Genomic DNA, 17,006 nt, shown 5'->3' on the forward strand with positions numbered 1-17,006 from the left:
GGCGGGCAGGGCCGGGGCCCCGCCCCGGTGCGGGCTTGCCCAATGGGAGCCGCGGGGCGGGGCCGCCAATAGGGGCGGAGGGGGCGGGGCCGTGCCCGGCGCGAGGCCAGGTTGGGCAGTCGTGGCCGCGGCGGGCAGGTATGGCGGGGGGGCCGGCGCGGGGAAAGCCGAGGCGGCGTGGGGCCGGGGCGGGCGGGGCCGCCCTTCTGGGAGCCGGGCCGGTAGCGGATGGTCTCTTCCAGCCACCCTGGGGCTGGCGGTTCCCGGCCGCGCCTCTCGCCCCGGTGCTGGGCTTCCTCTGGCTGTGCGGGGGCGGCGGCCTGGCGGGGCCCGCTTGAGGAGCGCGGCCCGGCTCGGCCCCTGCCCTGCCCCGGCCCTCCCCGTACGCGCGGCCCTGGCCTGGCCGTGCGCTTCGGTCGGTCGGGCTGCCTCGGGCTGTGACTTGTGCAGCTCTCCTGTGTGGCCGATGAAATGACTTACTGCCCTGGGCTTGAAAAGACCACGCCCTGTCAGCGCTGATGTCCTTCCTCTGGCCGCCTAATTTTCCCTTGCCACATGTAAAAATAAGCTATGTAACTCATGGAAGATTATATACCCGCTTTGACTGAACTGTAACTTCTCGCCCAAAGGCTGGTTACTGCCCATTTGTATTTGCAAGGGGCAGCATGCAGAAGCAGCCCTCAGCTATGCCTAATGTAGCTGTTTTAACTGTAGAACAGCTGTGTTTTTTTCATAAAGTAGGGTAGGAAGAGAACTTCAGTAGAGTCATGCGAAGTTCAAATTGTGTCACACCTGCTGTGCTTTTACTGTTGCCTGAAAGAGAATATTGAAGTTAATACCAAGACTTTCTTACATTTAGAAGTCCAGCTTTATATTAAACTATCTTTATGTACTGTAAGAAAAAAAAAAAAAACACACCAAGACACTGCAGGCCTGTAATTTTTACTTTTTACTTTCCTGGTAGTTATGCTTAGTCTTAGTAGGCTTTGCATCTCCTCTTTTGCAGAACAGATTACTTTAGATCTCTTCTTTTGTGTTGTTGTGCTTATCAGGCTTATTCATTTTAATCTGCTTTCATGGTATAGGTCCTGTTAAGCAGCATCTGTGTCTAGTACATGGTAATTCTGTAAAAAAAAAAAAAAATTCAAATTGAGCACAGACCCTGATTGTGAAACCTGTGATGTGTGTGAAGTTTGGATCTAATCTACTAGGATCTCCTGTTGGAAGGAAGCTGGATGCAGAAATGCTATTAGCTCTTGCAACTGAGGCTTAAGTGAAGAAAATATTAGGACACTTTTGTCTTTTTCAGCTTATGGAGACTTCCTCAAGGTATGGAAGCTCTTTTTGCTTTAAAAAATATAATCTTTTAGTCTACTGTGAATTTGCTTAGACATTTGTCACTTTGGTCTTTGTTTTGCCCTTTCATTGTGCTGTTCTGACACATCTGTGTATTACCATAGCTTCTGATTTTACCTCTCTAGTGTCCTGTTTTTACCAAAGTAATTTTTACTATAGAACCTTAAACACCATAAAAATTCACCTGAGTACTCCTTTTAATCTGAAAAGGTAGTCTAAATGGTCAGATAGTACATGAAAAATAGGAATTTGTGCCATTTTGTGATTGTTTTATATGCAATGTGAAAAGAGTCAGTCAGGCTTAAGGTCACATCTCTCTATTTTGAATAATGATTTGAAATGTGATGGGGATATGTTGAATTCAGGCCATTTTTGGCTTCATTATAGTGATAAAAAAAAGCTGGATTTAATGCTTCTTAAGAAACAATGCATAGGCATTCCCCTCGCCTCCACTGTGTTTCTTCCAAGTCAAGCTGAATAAAACATTTTTAACCAGGTGCTATAGCTCTATGGTGTTTGTGTGCCAGCTGAATCAGAAGCCTTGGCATGGATTGCACAGTTAAAGACAAAACAGATCCTTTTTAGTCAAAAACAGGTTTTAGTTATGCAGCCCTTGTTGGCTCAAATGAGCCAACTGTACCAAAATAGAACTGAGACTAAAAGTAGATGATTTACAGAAAATCAACTGAAGAGACAAATGGATCAACATTTTGAGTTTAAAAAAAAGTACCATGCCCTGATTAGGCTAAATCACTAAGTACACCTAGTTAAATATACTCATGGGGTTTATTGTGTTTGTTGGTTTGTTTTTCCAGTACTCAAGTAAGGATGCCTTAAGACGAGAACTATGGATAAATACATCAAAGTACGGAAGATTGGAGAAGGATCCTTTGGGAAAGCAATACTTGTCAAAGCTAAAGAGAATGGCCAACAGTATGTCATTAAAGAAATAAACATCTCTAAGGTGATTATTATTAATAAATTCCTGATACATTCTTTCTGTATTTCTGTTCTCACAAATCATTATTTTCATTCTGAAGATGTCAAATAAGGAGAGAGAAGAATCAAGGAGAGAAGTTGCTGTTTTGGCTAACATGAAACACCCAAATATTGTCCTGTATAGGGAGTCATTTGAAGGTAAGATGAACTAATACAGTAGAACCTGAAGTGACATGAGTGACTCTGTGCATTTCTTACTGCATTTGGTCTAAAAGTCAGGGAGTTTTCTCTCTTTGATCAGTATTTTTCATACCTTTATTACTTATTTCAGTTATTTTCCATATTTTTTCAGAATTCCCATCCACATTTAAAAATAATCGTAATTCAAGAAAAAGGGCAACAAATAAACAAATATTCATGACTATAACTTTACATGCATTGGTTTTGGTTGATGCTTAAATGAAAGATATTCTCTTGTTTCTCCAGAGCATAAGTCTCCTTGAATATACCCTAGCAGCTGGAATGCTTGTGTAGGTTAAATTACAGTCTAAATTTGGATATTGATAACCTAGCAAGGGCAGTTTTATGTCCAAGTCTGTTGTCTTAGAGTTCAGTCTCAAGTAGCTGCAACCATATAGTTGCTTTCAGAGCTGGGTAAATTGATGGGACTGTTTACTTCATCAGGCAGTGAAGGAAGGAGAAATATAATTCTACATTGTCTTCACAGCGAATATCTTGGGAAATGGGCAGGACAGAAAAAATATTCCAAAAGCTTATTATAAAAGTTAAAATATTATTTAAAGCCCCTAAATATTATTTGAGCTGCTGTTTAGAGATTTTGGTCTCTTCTCCTTTCCTTCCTTTCTGCTTTCTTATGTTTTCACCTGGGGCTTTCACTTTGTCTTTTCATTAAATTAGATTTTTGTGATATAATCATATTACACAGCCACTCTTCTGGTTTATAAATGCACACTGCTTTCTTCATTGTGGTAGAGGGCTGTTCTTCAAGACTGCTTTTTTCTTACAAGGCAGATCCTGTAATCCATAATTCACAAGACTTTGTGTTGCATCTTTATTGCCAGAACACATTGACTTGAAATACATTGAATATAAAGTTCCTAGAAGAAAATTATTTCAGCAATAGATGTGCAAGAAATCTAGACTTGTAGAATCATCTTTTAAAATAACACAAATTAAATATAATAACAAAATAACCAAACAGAGAAACTTTAAGGGTTTGATGTTTTGAAAGGCAGATTTCAGAAACATTCTATGGGAGTGAAATTTCAGTAACTTAGATGACTCAATTTATTTTAATTCAAAGGTTTTTAAACGTTGTGACTAACTTTTTCATAAAATAGGAGTTCTTTTTCTTTTGAGCAGCATGTGACTGATTTTCTGCAGTTATTCATCTCTTCTCAAAATCATGCCTAGTATGTGAGTAGTGTAGTTCTTACACTTTTGGCAACTTGCAATTTGCTTCTGCCTAATCTGTTTTTTCATCAGTAACTGGGAAAACCGTAACTTTGAATGAAATGTATTATGTTTGTTCATATCTCCTACTGGAAACTTGCATGGAATTTTTTTTAGTCTCATGAGATTTCATGAGAAAATAATTGTTTCCATCTCATTGTCTGCTGGAAGTTCTCTTACTGTTCTTCAGACTGAAATAAACTGCATGTCTAGTACAAAAGCTGATGGCTGTCATGTTCTAGCAAGTTCAAGTAAAATTCCAAGAAAGAAGAAGGCAAATAGAGGCAACTTAAGATCCCTTTAGGGTAGGGGGATCTATAGGATGTTTGAAAGAAGTTTTAAGATTGGTTTTATATTGCATTCATTAAATGGCACCTTTAATTTTTTAGTGGTTTTCAATACCGTGTTGGAGCATTGGTTCAGTAGATGTAATTCTTTTCCCTCCCTATCAAAATAGTCCAGTGTTACCAAAATGGAAAAATCAGGTTTTGAAACTCAAAATAATAAACATATTTTTTGCTTGAAGTTTGAAAAAATGGACTAATAAATTATATCTGAGCTGCATGTGAAAAAGTAAATGTTGCTTTTTCTGTGACTGTGGTAAAGATATTTAGAAAGTTAAGTGAAGAAGGGTCTTGCTTTTGTCCTTTTGAAATACTTTGTCTTTTACTTTACAGAAAATGGCTGTCTGTACATAGTGATGGATTACTGTGAAGGAGGAGACCTGTTTAAAAAGATAAATGCCCAGAAAGGAATCCTGTTCTCTGAAGATCAGGTAACAGCAGACTGTTGTTACAGTGTTTTGTTGCAGGATACTTTTCCATGAATTTGAAATTATTTTTGTTCAGATTATGGATGTGGTTGCTTAATCTAAAAGATGATTCTCAAACAGTCATTCTTGTTGCTCTTGGTCAATGTAGTGTCATTAAAAAGCAAAACCAAACCAAAACACAAACGAAAAAAACAACTGCACAAAAAGAAAAAACCCAGAAAGAAAATACGGTTGAAAGTCCTGGATATGTTACTTGAGATTTTGTTTCTATGTGTAAGATGCTTTTAAAAGTTGGATCTTTAGTGAAGTAAACCAAATCTGAGACATGAAAAATACTGAAAGACAACATAAGTATCCTTAAACCTCTGAAATAATTTTTAAAGTTTTTAAAGATGTAATGGCATAGGATTTTTGTATTGTAATACTGATTTTCATGTGTCATAAGTATAAAATAATACACTTTGTAAGTATAATAGTATGAAATATGGAAATATGGAGTTGGCATCATTCAAAAGTTCATTTTGCCAGTAACAAAAATTTAATATTCTGCTGATATACTTGTAATACATTTTCTTTTGCCACAAAACTGGTTATAAATTAATTTTTAGTGAAAGACAAGTGACATAGTTTGGAATAAATGAGAGGATTTCAAGTACAGATTTGATTAAATTAAATAAAAATAAGTTGTGTAGGATTCAGGATGGGTTTTTTGTTAGGACTGATATGTTTCTTTGTTTATAAATTGTTTCTATGCTTTTGTGTCTGCATCCAGTAGGATCTCAATTTACCTGGGCTCTGAAAGTCTTAGTAGGATATTAAACATTTGGGATATAATTTGTAAAACTTTTTGTTTTCTCATTTGACTTCTCTTTTACAAGAAGGACTTGAAGTGGAAAAGTAAAGTTATGCCTTGCATTATACTATAATTTTGTCATGTATATACTTCCAAGTAGTGAATGTAAAACTACTGTTCACACGGCAAAGTTCTTGTCATTAATCACTCCTTAAATTGTGATTTTTGCAAATTTACCCAAAAAAGGGCATTGTTGGCTTGTTCATAATCTTTAAGTTAGATGTTTGTTGCTTTTCTCATTAAAGTCTACTTTGTATTATTTTTCCTTTTAAGGTGAGACACACGAAATTACTGTACGTAGAATAAGTTTCTGAGAGCATCAGTGGGCTTCCTAGGTCAATTGGTCAATTAACTGAGTGCAAGAAGACTTGTATTGGCTACAGCAAAAGTACAATCTTTTAATTTGCAAGTTCCATATCTCAGGCATCTTAGCCAATCAAATCCATGTGGCATACCTCTGCTAGGTTTATAATTCATAAAGAAAATAGTGGTCTCAAGCTTAATATCAATTTGGGTAATAAGCATCTTTCATTCAAACGTTTGCATTACAGTGACAGTACTATTAAGTGTTTAATTATTCTTTGGTTTAAATGAAGTGGGTAGAGGGGAAGGAAGGTAAAATCCATAGTTAAAGTCTGACTCGATAATATCTTTTAAGTGGGGAAGTTTTCAGATAAATGATGACGTTAATGTTGCATTTTGTTTTATTAATAGATTCTGGATTGGTTTGTACAAATCTGTTTAGCACTAAAACACATACACGATAGAAAAATCTTGCATCGGGACATAAAGTCACAGGTATGTAGGTGGCAATTTTTCAACTGAGTTGTCTTTCAAAGTGATTGCATTCAGATCTTCCTAGTTTGTTTATGGAAACATTTCTAATACTGAAAGCAGTTCTTCAGTCTGCAGGAGAATTATATATTTATGCAAACAGATGAGGCTGTTTGATAAAACTACAAGTGTTACTCATGTATTTATGCGTGGGGACAGACAAGATTGTTTGACAATGTGAAGTAGTGCTTTCTCGTATTAATGAAGTAGAAGTTGTATAAGTCTGGTGTTCCATAGTAGTAAGTAACAATTACTTCAGGGGTATTGAATGGTAGAAAACTTTCTTCTTCTCAAAACATGTAGAGAACAAAAAGTGTGCAATTGTATGAACATTTTAATTAACAGACTTCTTAATGTTTCTGTTATATCTTGTCATATCAAGAATATCTTTTTAACCAAAGATGGAACAATACAGCTGGGAGATTTTGGAATCGCCAGAGTTCTGAACAGGTAACTCCTTTTTGATACTGTTTTTCCTGTGACTTAATTTCAATTGCTTTGATGAAGGAAAACACAATCTGTGCACTTCATGTGAGTTAACCAGTTAACATCCGTCCTTGTTTTTGTCTTAGTACTGCAGAGCTGGCACGCACTTGCATAGGAACACCATACTATTTGTCACCTGAAATATGTCAGAACAAGCCTTACAACAATAAAAGGTACTAATAAGGATTTTATTAAACATTTTTTGATAAAAAGAAGAAAATAAGCTCTTTTAGGAATCTAAAGCTGTTCTAATCAAATGATGGTGAGCATCTGTTAGTTTGTCTCTAACCCAAGTAGGCACTGAGCTTCACTGTAGAGGTGGTACCTTAGTAGGTCTGAAGTAGAAAGCCCTGTCATGGAGAGATGACTTAGCTTAATGCTCCAAGTTCTAGATCTAGTTGTGTCCTTAATTGTGGCTCTACTTTTGCTTATCTGCACAGTGTTTGTACTGCCTTTGCTGATGCACTTCCAATGTGAAACGCTGTTAAGGATGAAACAGTAATTTGATTATCTGAGCACATGATGTGCATAGACCGGTGGCTCAGCTTGCTCCAGATACCTCGCTTATGCCTTGCTGCCCTGGCAGCAGCCTGTACCTGGTAACAGTGTCCCCAGTGTAATTAAATGGTAATAATTAAATGTTAGTAAGTTACCCTTTCACAGCACCAAGCTGTTGCATTCATTGCTGTGAGTGACTTAAACTCATTTCAATGGATTTCTTAGGAGATAAAAATTACTACAATTTTAATTTCTTCTGTATGGGGTTTATTATCCAATGGTGTTCTAACCAAATCCTGTAATGAAGGAGGGCAAGTTTAGTCACTGCTAAACAGAATAAATTGAGTTTGAGAATTGTATGTGCTGAGTTAGGTGATGAAGGTTTTTTTGATTTTATTTGTTTAATTCAAAGACCTCAGGCAAATGTATATATTTAAACAAAAAAGGCTTTGTACATATTTTGTCTGATTTCTGTGGCTGAGATGGTTCTAAATCAGAAGCCAAAATAGCATCATCTGATTTTCAGGGTGGCCTTATTTTGGTTGATGAATTGGGTTTGCTATTTTTGTTTTGTTTCCTTGGGGTTTTGCAGGGTCAAAGAAGTCCATAAAGGGGGGCTTGTGCATACTCAAAAATCCACCCTTTTCTCTTCAGAGATACAAGTTAACTGGCAATGTTAACCTAGAACTAAGTTTTAAAGTAATGTGTTCTCTTTGTTTTAGTGATATCTGGGCCCTTGGTTGTGTTCTCTATGAAATGTGTACGCTTAAACATGCGGTAAGTAGAAACTTTGTCTATAAAAGAACAGTGATTTCAAACAGAATTTATTTCTGATGTTATGCAGATGTATTTTAGTTGATGAAATGCTTTCATGGTAGCTGTTTGAAAATTACCTTCAGCATTTTCATCTCCACTTCCTGTGCCAACCAGGACTTTTCATTGGTGTTTTGTTCCATGCCAATCTCTCAGCTGTCTTGGCACTTTTGTTTTTAATGGATTGTATTAGCTGAAAAAATTGTTAGGTGTAATAGTAAAGGATACTAGGAATAGTGGGGGGCATTTGTGGGTTTTTCTGTTTGGTTGGTTTGCTGTTTTTGTTGGTTTTGTTGTTGTTTGGGGTTTTTGCTTGATTGGGCTGGGTTTTATTCCCAAAAAAGCTTGAATTCACTGAAAGCTTCATCGAAAATCTGAATTTGGATTCTGCTTTTTTGCATATGGATAAATGCATTTCTGTTTAGAATGTAAATAGTGCTTAGAAAAAATTCCCAAGGTGGAAGAGTCGCCTTTTTCCAATTTTTCTTCTTCTGTCTATGTGTGTGTATAGTCTGAAGAGTATGTCTTCATCATCCATTTTTCTGTTAGGAAGGAAAGAAAATGTTTGGGTGTTTTTCTATCCCGTTTTGGATTTTTTTGTGGATTTTGGTTTTTTTTGGAGCTTCTTAGTAGCTATTTTTATTAAAAGAAAAAGATTATAACAACATGAAAATGTAAAGAAATATTTTCAAGGGATAAGAATTTAATTTTATTTCCAGCTTTTGTAATTTCTTCTTGGTCTTTTATGTGGCAACACTTCTGACAAGGTTTAATTTCTGAGAGTTGATGTCAACAATTTGTTTTCTGTAAGCTGGGTGATACATATTGTTTTCTTTTTATTGTACAAAGGAGTTGAAATGGTTCCCTCGGTTACCTGAGCTTAAACTGAAGTCTGAGCATTCCCTTGGATTTCATCCTGAATGAGTGTGAACACTTTACATTCTGTAATTTGAAATGGGGGTTGCTAAAAGAGGCAGAAGGCATGTTGTGGTTCAAAGCCTTTGGAAGAGGAGATCAAGCAGATAATTATTTTTTCCCTAGTTATATATATATCATTGTCAGTCTAGATCTGGAGGGAAGTAATTACTTGTTAGCAATGTTATATCTCCATAATATGAAATACCTGTATTGTGATGTATTTTTAACTGGAATTTTAATTTGGATACTTGGCAACAGATTATTTTGAACTGCTGGTGTTGACCTTGAAAATGTGTGTGTTGAGGGAAAGGAAGGTGCACTGTTAGTTTGGTTTCCTCTTCATCTGTATGTGCAGCCTTGCATGTGGACAGGCGATAAGAATAACTGTTCTGTTCCTTGTGTGATACAGTTTGAAGCCGGTAACATGAAGAACTTGGTCCTGAAGATAATCTCTGGACCTTTTCCTCCTGTGTCTATGCATTACTCCTATGACCTACGTAATCTGCTGTCACAGCTGTTTAAAAGGAATCCTAGGAATAGACCATCAGTAAACTCCATATTGGAGAAAAACTTCATAGCCAAACGGGTTGAAAAATTTCTCACACCAGAGGTATGGAGTTAGTTTTAACTCTAACTTTGCTAAAAACGTCATAGGCCTTTCCTTTTTCTTTATTTTAATGTTAATATATTACATGGAAAACTAGAGTCACGGTATTCCCTAGAACTCTTATAGACAGGTCAGTTGAGGAAAAACTAGTTTTACCATGAACTTTAAAGAAAAGTCTCAAATTATTGTTTGGTAGTTTCCATAAGTAAATCTAAAGTGACATTTTCTGAAGTATCTTGTTTTGTGTGTTTTTCTGTATCACAAGGAATCACGACTGAGATGATTTGTTTAGATATGCATCTTTTCATAAAATGCTGCTGTCAATTATTTCAGCATTGTTGCTGTATAGAATTTCTTCAATTTTTTTTTTTTTTTTTTTGTGATTTGGAATGGCCTGAGAGCCTGTTGTGGAAAATAATGCTAAGTAAAATCATCTTTGAATTTCTTGAGGCTTAAATGTATCATGCTTATATACCCTCAAAGAAGTTGCTTCCTATTCTGCTTGAAGTCTATTCATATAATTTTATATCTAATAATGTCCTTTTGATATGAATCTAGTCAAAAGAGATAAAGATTAACAAGTGAATAATAGTACTGATACAAGATAAATAAATATAGAAGAGAAAGGACATGGAGGAAGTGCAGTATAAATAATTCTTATGGATTCTAACTCACAACTGAAGAAATGTCTTGAAAAGGCCATATATAATTGGAATTTCTGAATTTCTGTGTTGAAATAGACTTTCAGCTTACTTCAGATTGAAGTCCCAAAGGTAAAATTTAGAAGTCTTTACAGATAAGTTTGTTCTGACATTTGCAACAGTAATAGTTTGATCTGATTTTATTTCCAGTAGCTAGAGTGGATATGAAATTTTTATTTGGAGTTAGTCAGTCAAAGTGTAACTAGTAATAGGCTGTCTCTATCGCCACATGGTGATACTAATTTGTCCTAGATGGAGTATGAATACTTAGGTGCAATTTTTCCAACTGTACTACTGCTGTCTTTGACTTAGAGGTGTTATCTAATATTTAAAGCAACCAAAAAAACCCCACACAGAAAGTACCTTTTATGAAATGTATCAGTCTGGTACATTCATATTCAGCAGGCGGTGGTCATTCTGTGATACAACTGTAATGTTTATTTTCTTTCAGTGTCATCCATGGCTAGTGCTGTTGTCCTCTGTTTTCCTTAGTCTAAGCTTAAAAATTATTTCATAGTTGGCATCTTCATGTTGCAACTGTTGCTGAAATCCCATTTTTAAATATCAGGAAATCAGTCTTCCAGTTTTATGTAAATTCTTTCTTTAGCTTCATAGCAACCAAGTTGTATTAAAGAGCAGATCTAAATTAGCATCAATATTTAAAAAGGAGAGGGGGCTCTTTGAAAGATCCTGTTGAGTCAGGTTTCTTTTCTGTTAGTAAAGGTGTTATCATGAAAGTATCATAATACAGTTGCTACAGCTTACCACTCAAATAAAAGCTTCAAGATAATTGAAATACCATTAGTAGGAAACTGTGTAACTTCTGGCTTACAGAATCTTTGATACCAGACTCTACAGATTAAAAATTTGCTTTGCCATCATTTGCAGAGTCCTAAGTTATGCACTTCGGTTCTTGTCTAGGGTTTTTTTCAGGTTTAACTGCTCAGCATCCATTGTAACTGGTTGGTACAAATCAAAGGAATCTGGGTAGTTCAAGATTCTGTGAAGACTATTCCTGAACTGACACTTTTCATTTATCCTTGCTGCTCTTCCTTGAATACTTGTCATTTATACTATATTGGTTTTGAGGTGTTTGGTTCAGAGCTACCTACAATATTTAAGATGATGGCCTATTAATATTTGAATATTCTTTGTCTAGTCTCAAATTTTTCACCCCAGTAAGACTGCTTTCCATATTTTATTATGCTAATTTGATATGCCTGACAGCACACCATATGTTTTTCCAGATATCATATGTGGTCATCTTCCCATCTTGAAAGGGATAGTAACACTTTAAAACTGCAAACATTTTTAAAGAACTATTTTTAACACTAGCTGTATGAAAAATTGAGGTGAACTTTGGCAGCTACTCAACTCTAAAATGAATTATGCATCAAGATTGTGTTGATGCTCACATTAACTTTTTTCTAGCTTGTTAGCTACATCATGAATGAGATAACATGTTCCACCCAAAAGTCAGACTAAATTGCTTTTTAAACTTACTTGAGTAATATGCCAAAAATGTTTGAAAACACTCTAGCTTCATATTGGTGTTAGTAATACTAGATTCAGTGCATAAAGTTGAGTATTCATTTTCATGTAATTTACAGTAAATGCTCTTAGTTAGATGCTTACTGCTAATGGCACACTTGTCTGAAAAGAAGTTATTCCTAGCTTTGGTCACAGGTATATTGACTAACTCTTCAACTTGTTTAGCTTATTGCAGACGAATTCAGTCATAAAATTTTCCACAAGTTTGGACCACATGCTTCACCAGGTAAGCTGGTGTCTACACTGCTTTTGCTTTCAGCTCTGTCAAGATCATGTATGTAGCTTTGTTCTTTTACTAGGGTTTGTTTTTTTTTGGTGTGTTCTCATACCTGACTGTAGAATTTCCAGGAAAAAAGAGAGCAGAAGCAATTTCCTCCCCTCCCCTGGGGAGCTGGACATATGTTGGGTACAAATAATGCAAATACAAGCTATGGGCCTGTAATATATTGTGTACTTTTTCCTCTTGCAGTATGCTACACTTCCGAAATTTAAGGAGACAGTGTAGACTGCCAATAATGGAACTAATTAATATACTATGATTGTATGACTTTTTATCCCTTAGGAATAAAAAATGGTTAATGAGAAGTACGATTTCTTCCAAAAAAATGTGAGACACTTCATTAGAGAGTCCAAGATAAAGCCTGGGTTCAGTCTAATTCAGTAAAATTTCTGCTAGTGGTAACAAAGAAGATTAATTCTGTCAAGACGGTCTTACTTCATTTTACTGCATTAGTTTGCCTTTTTTCCCCCCTAGATTTCCTTCAGAGTTATTTTATTTCCCTGTAATTATTTGATGCTCTGGCAAGAGCTTTGGTACCGTTTGGTAGTGTTGCTGACCTCCTGTTCTGTGGTAAGAGAGCCCTGCTAACCCAGAATCAAACTCACAATATTGGTGTAGATTCAGGAACTCTATGGGGAAAACAATCCCTGAAGGCCACTGAAGCTCTTCTAGATCTCATCTTCTGGTGACATTAGCATTACAGGTTTCAGTTCAGTGTTGTTAGTGGAGAAAGGCCTGTCTCTCCATTCCATTAGAAAACCTCTTCCCTGTGTGCATGAGCACTGTACAGTTAAGCAAGGCAGCTGAATGAAATGCCAGTTATCCAGCTTGAAGAACTAAGATGTAAAAGCACAGGAATTGTTTTCTTCTATTTCTCATCAAACTTAGACAAGCTAGTACATCAGCTTCTGTGAATGAAATGTTAGTGGTTTGTTACAGGTTCAAGAGGATGCCCATGCACAACAAACCAAAACCCAACTGTAACTGCAAAGCGAATTTGCTTTTATTACTAGCAGTAGCAAATAATAGACACTGACCCCTGGCTCCTGCAAAGCTGTTGGGCAGGCAAAGGACATGGAGAGCATGGTGCTCATGCAGGGGGCCAGGCAGGCAGTGCACCTTCAGGGCATCCCCTGGATCCACACAGTGTTCATCCAGTCCTTGTCACCCCTCCACCCCAGACCCACACCTCAAGGCTTCTCCTCAGGAGTGGAATTTTTCCAGATATGACTTCTGGCCGGTGTGTGAGATGAGGCCGCAGCAGCTCGTGATCCCACCTCCATGCTAAGAGCAGCTCCATTGCGCAAAGTCTTAGAAAGAGAAATACCATACACTGGCCAGTCTGGGTAGCTCAAACCCAGGGGTTTTTTATTGTAGGTTTTTTTTTTTTTCTTTTCAGCTCAAAGACCAGTTCAAGAACAAACACTGACTTCAGTTGCACCAGCTCAGAAAATTACCAAACCTGCTGCAAAATATGGAGTGCCTTTAACTATCAGGAAGTCTTGTGGTGCACCTAAAAAGCCTAATGAGAAGAAGTCATTGACTAAAATTAGACAGGTAAGAAGCCAAGTTAGTTGAATTTAGTTGTTTTGTTCATACCTTATCTAAATACTATGCCTTCCTTCTCAAGATGTCTCGGTATGTGGACATGCCTCATGAACCTGCAGAGAAAATAGAACTAGTAGTTTAAATGCTTAGCTTGCTTCATTATTGATTGTTTAGTTGGTTTTAATATAATTTTTGTAAATGCCTACGTTAGGCTTGGGTTTTAATTCCAAGGCTGGATTACATTGGTGTGTTTTCATTTTCTTTGTTGGTGTTAACTGCTCTTAGAAATATTGGACGCCTGTCAGGTATACCAAGATCATTGACACTGGATGGGAGCCTTTGCATCTTTTTTCTTAGTTCCAAAATAATTTCAAATTTTCAAAATAGGCAAACTTTTTCTAGGCATTTTACAAAATACTGTTTGGCAGAGAAACTGTGTAATTGAAAGAGAAATTTCCCAGATTTAATTCCATGAGCTAAAGAGAAAGTTTTCTGTATACTGTCATAGAGTACTTCTGATCTTTCTTCCTGTTGTCTTCTTTGTATTTCTTATTACATAAAATTTTTACTCTCTCTCTCTTTATTCCATTAATTACTGCATGGTCAGGAGTTGTTTTTGCTACAGCTAGTTTTGAGCTATATGGGCTATATGCCAAACTACTAGCAACCAAGGGGCTGCTGCTTCAGCAAGAGAACTAGTTCAGATTTTATCTGAATAAGTAACATGGTTGTTATTGTTGTGGGATTTGTTTTGGGGTTGTTTTTTTCCTTCTCCCGGGGCACTTCAGGAAACATAATACTAAGACCTCTATCCATCTGTCAAAGTTGTAGGTGGATAGGAAATTATCCTTGAGGTGCAAATTATCTGTGAAGTTCAACAGTTATCAGAGGTTTAGAGAAAAGTTCATTGATCACACAAGCCTTGTTGGCTCTTGAAACACAGTTTGAAAAAGCAAGAAGGGAGAGTGCAGACTTCTTGTGTGGCCTTATGAAATCACGAGGTTTATGTGTTTTAAGGCTTGATTGGAAAGCCATCTATGGGTCTTTGTCATGGGTTTCACCAGCCAACACTTATCCAACTTGCCTTGAGACTTAATGTGGCAGGGGAGTGACTTAAGAAACAACCTCTTCCCACATGGAAGGAGTCAGTAATGCTGCTATGGTAAGACAGTCTTTTTGTGAATTGTACCTAGTGATAAGATGCGGGATAGAAACAACAGCTACAACTTAGTATAAATTTTCTTCTCTGAGTCTGAGCTTGCAGATCTTAGCTGGCTTTTCAGAGGAGCATGTAACAATTGTCTCCTTTATTTAGTAATATCTCATTAACATTATATTATTACAAGTCTCTAAAGGTTTCCAACTTTTGCAATACTTGATTTTAAATTACCCATTTGACTGCATGTTGTCAAAACAAAATACTGTGAAGCTCTGTGTGTTCTAGTACGGTCAGGAAAAAATCTTTAAAGGTAGTGATGGCTCTTTTGATAAATTAAACAGCACATTTTGTTAACTATAGCTGCTTCTTTAGCAGGTATTCAGTGGTGACTGTGGTGTCATAGGTAACAAGAACCTTAGTTAAGAGTTGGAACCAAGTGAAATACCAAGCAAAAGAGCCCTAGGATAACCTTCCAAATAAGAGAATCTTAATATCTAGGCCTCCTCAAAGAGTTTCTATAAAGAAAGGGTTGTAATGAAGAGCGATACTACCAAAGAAGAAAAATTAAGACAAAACAGATTTAAAAATCACTGCCTTCAGCTTTTGAAGAACTTTTAGTACAGGATGAACAAGTATCCCTGTATCCTAGCAGTCCTTCTCACTTCAAACCTCCTGAATAATCAAGTATTTTAAACCCATGTAGTGCACACTCAGCTGTGATGTTAAGAATATGTTTTCTGATAGAATTTTTCTCTCATTCTGGCATCATGCTGTCTAATTTGAAATGTCACCTTTCATGCAGGCATTTCCAACCCCATTGATGAAAATTACTCCAGTAGAAAAAAAGAGGAAAATGTTTGAGGTATCATGAAATCATCTGTTTTCAAATTGAGCAAAAGCCAAGTCCACAGCAAGAATGACAACATACAACCTTCAAACCTCTCCTCCTCATCTTTTTTCCCAAACATTATATAGCAATGATTTCTTTTTTTTAACATTCATGGACATACATCAGCAATTGGGTCAGTAACCCATCTTGATAGAGACTTGACAGAGTAATGGCTCAGTAATAAATACCAAATGATATGCTTATTTTTCAGGAACCTTCAAAAAAGAAAAGGTTAGAATTGCCTGAAAAAGAAAAACGCCAGAGAGAGCAGGTAGACAAGAATCTTCAGATTTTTCTTTATTCCCCCATAGAAATTTTAATGACATACCTTGTGGTGTGGTGTGTTGTGTAAGAATATGCAGTAGTTTGATTTCCCAGTTCCTTAACATGTTTAATCCTTACACATTGCAGATCAGTTTACCGAAGACAGATGAAATGAGAAGATTGGAAAAAGAAAGGGTAAAATATGTTTAAAATGTGTTAAGAGTGAAGTTCAATTTTTACTTAGTGGTTCCTTGAATTTTGTTTTCCTGTATTGTTTTCTCCTTCAGATGGAACGAATAAACAGAGCCAGGGAACAAGGATGGAGGAATGTGCTTGGTTCAGGTGGAAGTGGTGTTAAGGTTGGCAGCAGATGCAGAAATGTGGTGCAGTCTGTTCTCCCCACTTTTGATTGTATGAAATGGTCTTCTCTTTTCAGAAGGATTTGCTCTTGGAGGTCAACTCTTGAGGCTGTCCATTATTAATCTGTGGATAATTTGAGATAGACTGTAACAGCTCCTCCCTGGCCTTTTGGAGATTATGTGCAATTTTAATTTTTAATGTTTCTAAATTTCTCTTCTCTTCTGCTAGTAATCTCTTCTCTTTCTGCTAGTAATGGTTTTCATGCACCACTTTCTTATTTCCACATCTGCTTTTGCTACTTTTCCTGTGCTGAGTGTATGCATGAGCAGCTTCTTTCACATTCAAGTTTGTTCTTGAATTTTTTTGTTCCCAGGTTTTCATATTATAGTAATGGACCTCTTTCCCAGTATTAAACACTTGTTTCTAAACATTCCTTGTTATTTAGCAGAGTGTTTCTATATATCAATAAGGTGCTTAGGAAGGGGCGAAAAATTTCTGAGTAAATTAATTCTTTTTTTAATGCAGTGTGCTATTTAGCCATTCACTTTGTATGTAATTTAATCTGATTCCCATGACTGTTTCCTTTTCCCTATTTGTGCATGTCATAGTTTCATGGAAACATAACTGTCCTGGAAAGTAGTCTCATCAAGTTAGTTAATTATAAGGGTCTAGGTACTTTCATCAGAGCCAGTGCAGGAATTTAAG

General features: G+C 36.6%; 1 protein-coding gene across 19 annotated transcripts in view; it reads left to right on the top strand.

Annotated features, from left to right (window-relative positions):
* The window catches only part of NEK1 (NIMA related kinase 1), a 43,858-nt gene that overhangs the window by 795 nt on the left and 26,057 nt on the right, over positions 1-17,006 (top strand). For 12 of the 19 annotated variants that reach the window (XR_010998072.1, XM_068187084.1, XM_068187079.1 and 9 more), the window contains exons 1-14: positions 80-138; positions 2,172-2,320; positions 2,397-2,493; positions 4,446-4,543; positions 6,108-6,191; positions 6,610-6,677; positions 6,800-6,886; positions 7,934-7,988; positions 9,352-9,552; positions 11,967-12,027; positions 13,481-13,638; positions 15,889-15,948; positions 16,089-16,136; positions 16,229-16,300. Coding sequence is in view for 18 of the 19 variants with exons in the window: in XM_068187084.1 (XP_068043185.1) it covers positions 2,204-2,320; positions 2,397-2,493; positions 4,446-4,543; positions 6,108-6,191; positions 6,610-6,677; positions 6,800-6,886; positions 7,934-7,988; positions 9,352-9,552; positions 11,967-12,027; positions 13,481-13,638; positions 15,889-15,948; positions 16,089-16,136; positions 16,229-16,300 (1,206 nt within the window). In the remaining variant the exon portion in view is untranslated. Of the gene's footprint in view, positions 1-79; positions 139-664; positions 832-1,304; positions 1,330-2,171; positions 2,321-2,396; positions 2,494-4,445; positions 4,544-6,107; positions 6,192-6,609; positions 6,678-6,799; positions 6,887-7,933; positions 7,989-9,351; positions 9,553-11,966; positions 12,028-13,480; positions 13,639-15,888; positions 15,949-16,088; positions 16,137-16,228; positions 16,301-17,006 lie in introns of those variants that run through there. The other 7 variants (XM_068187080.1, XM_068187082.1, XM_068187087.1 and 4 more) reach the window with 5 other exon arrangements.

Source organism: Anomalospiza imberbis, chromosome 4 (assembly GCF_031753505.1).
Source record: "Anomalospiza imberbis isolate Cuckoo-Finch-1a 21T00152 chromosome 4, ASM3175350v1, whole genome shotgun sequence".
In the NCBI taxonomy this organism is placed as follows: domain Eukaryota; kingdom Metazoa; phylum Chordata; class Aves; order Passeriformes; family Viduidae; genus Anomalospiza; species Anomalospiza imberbis.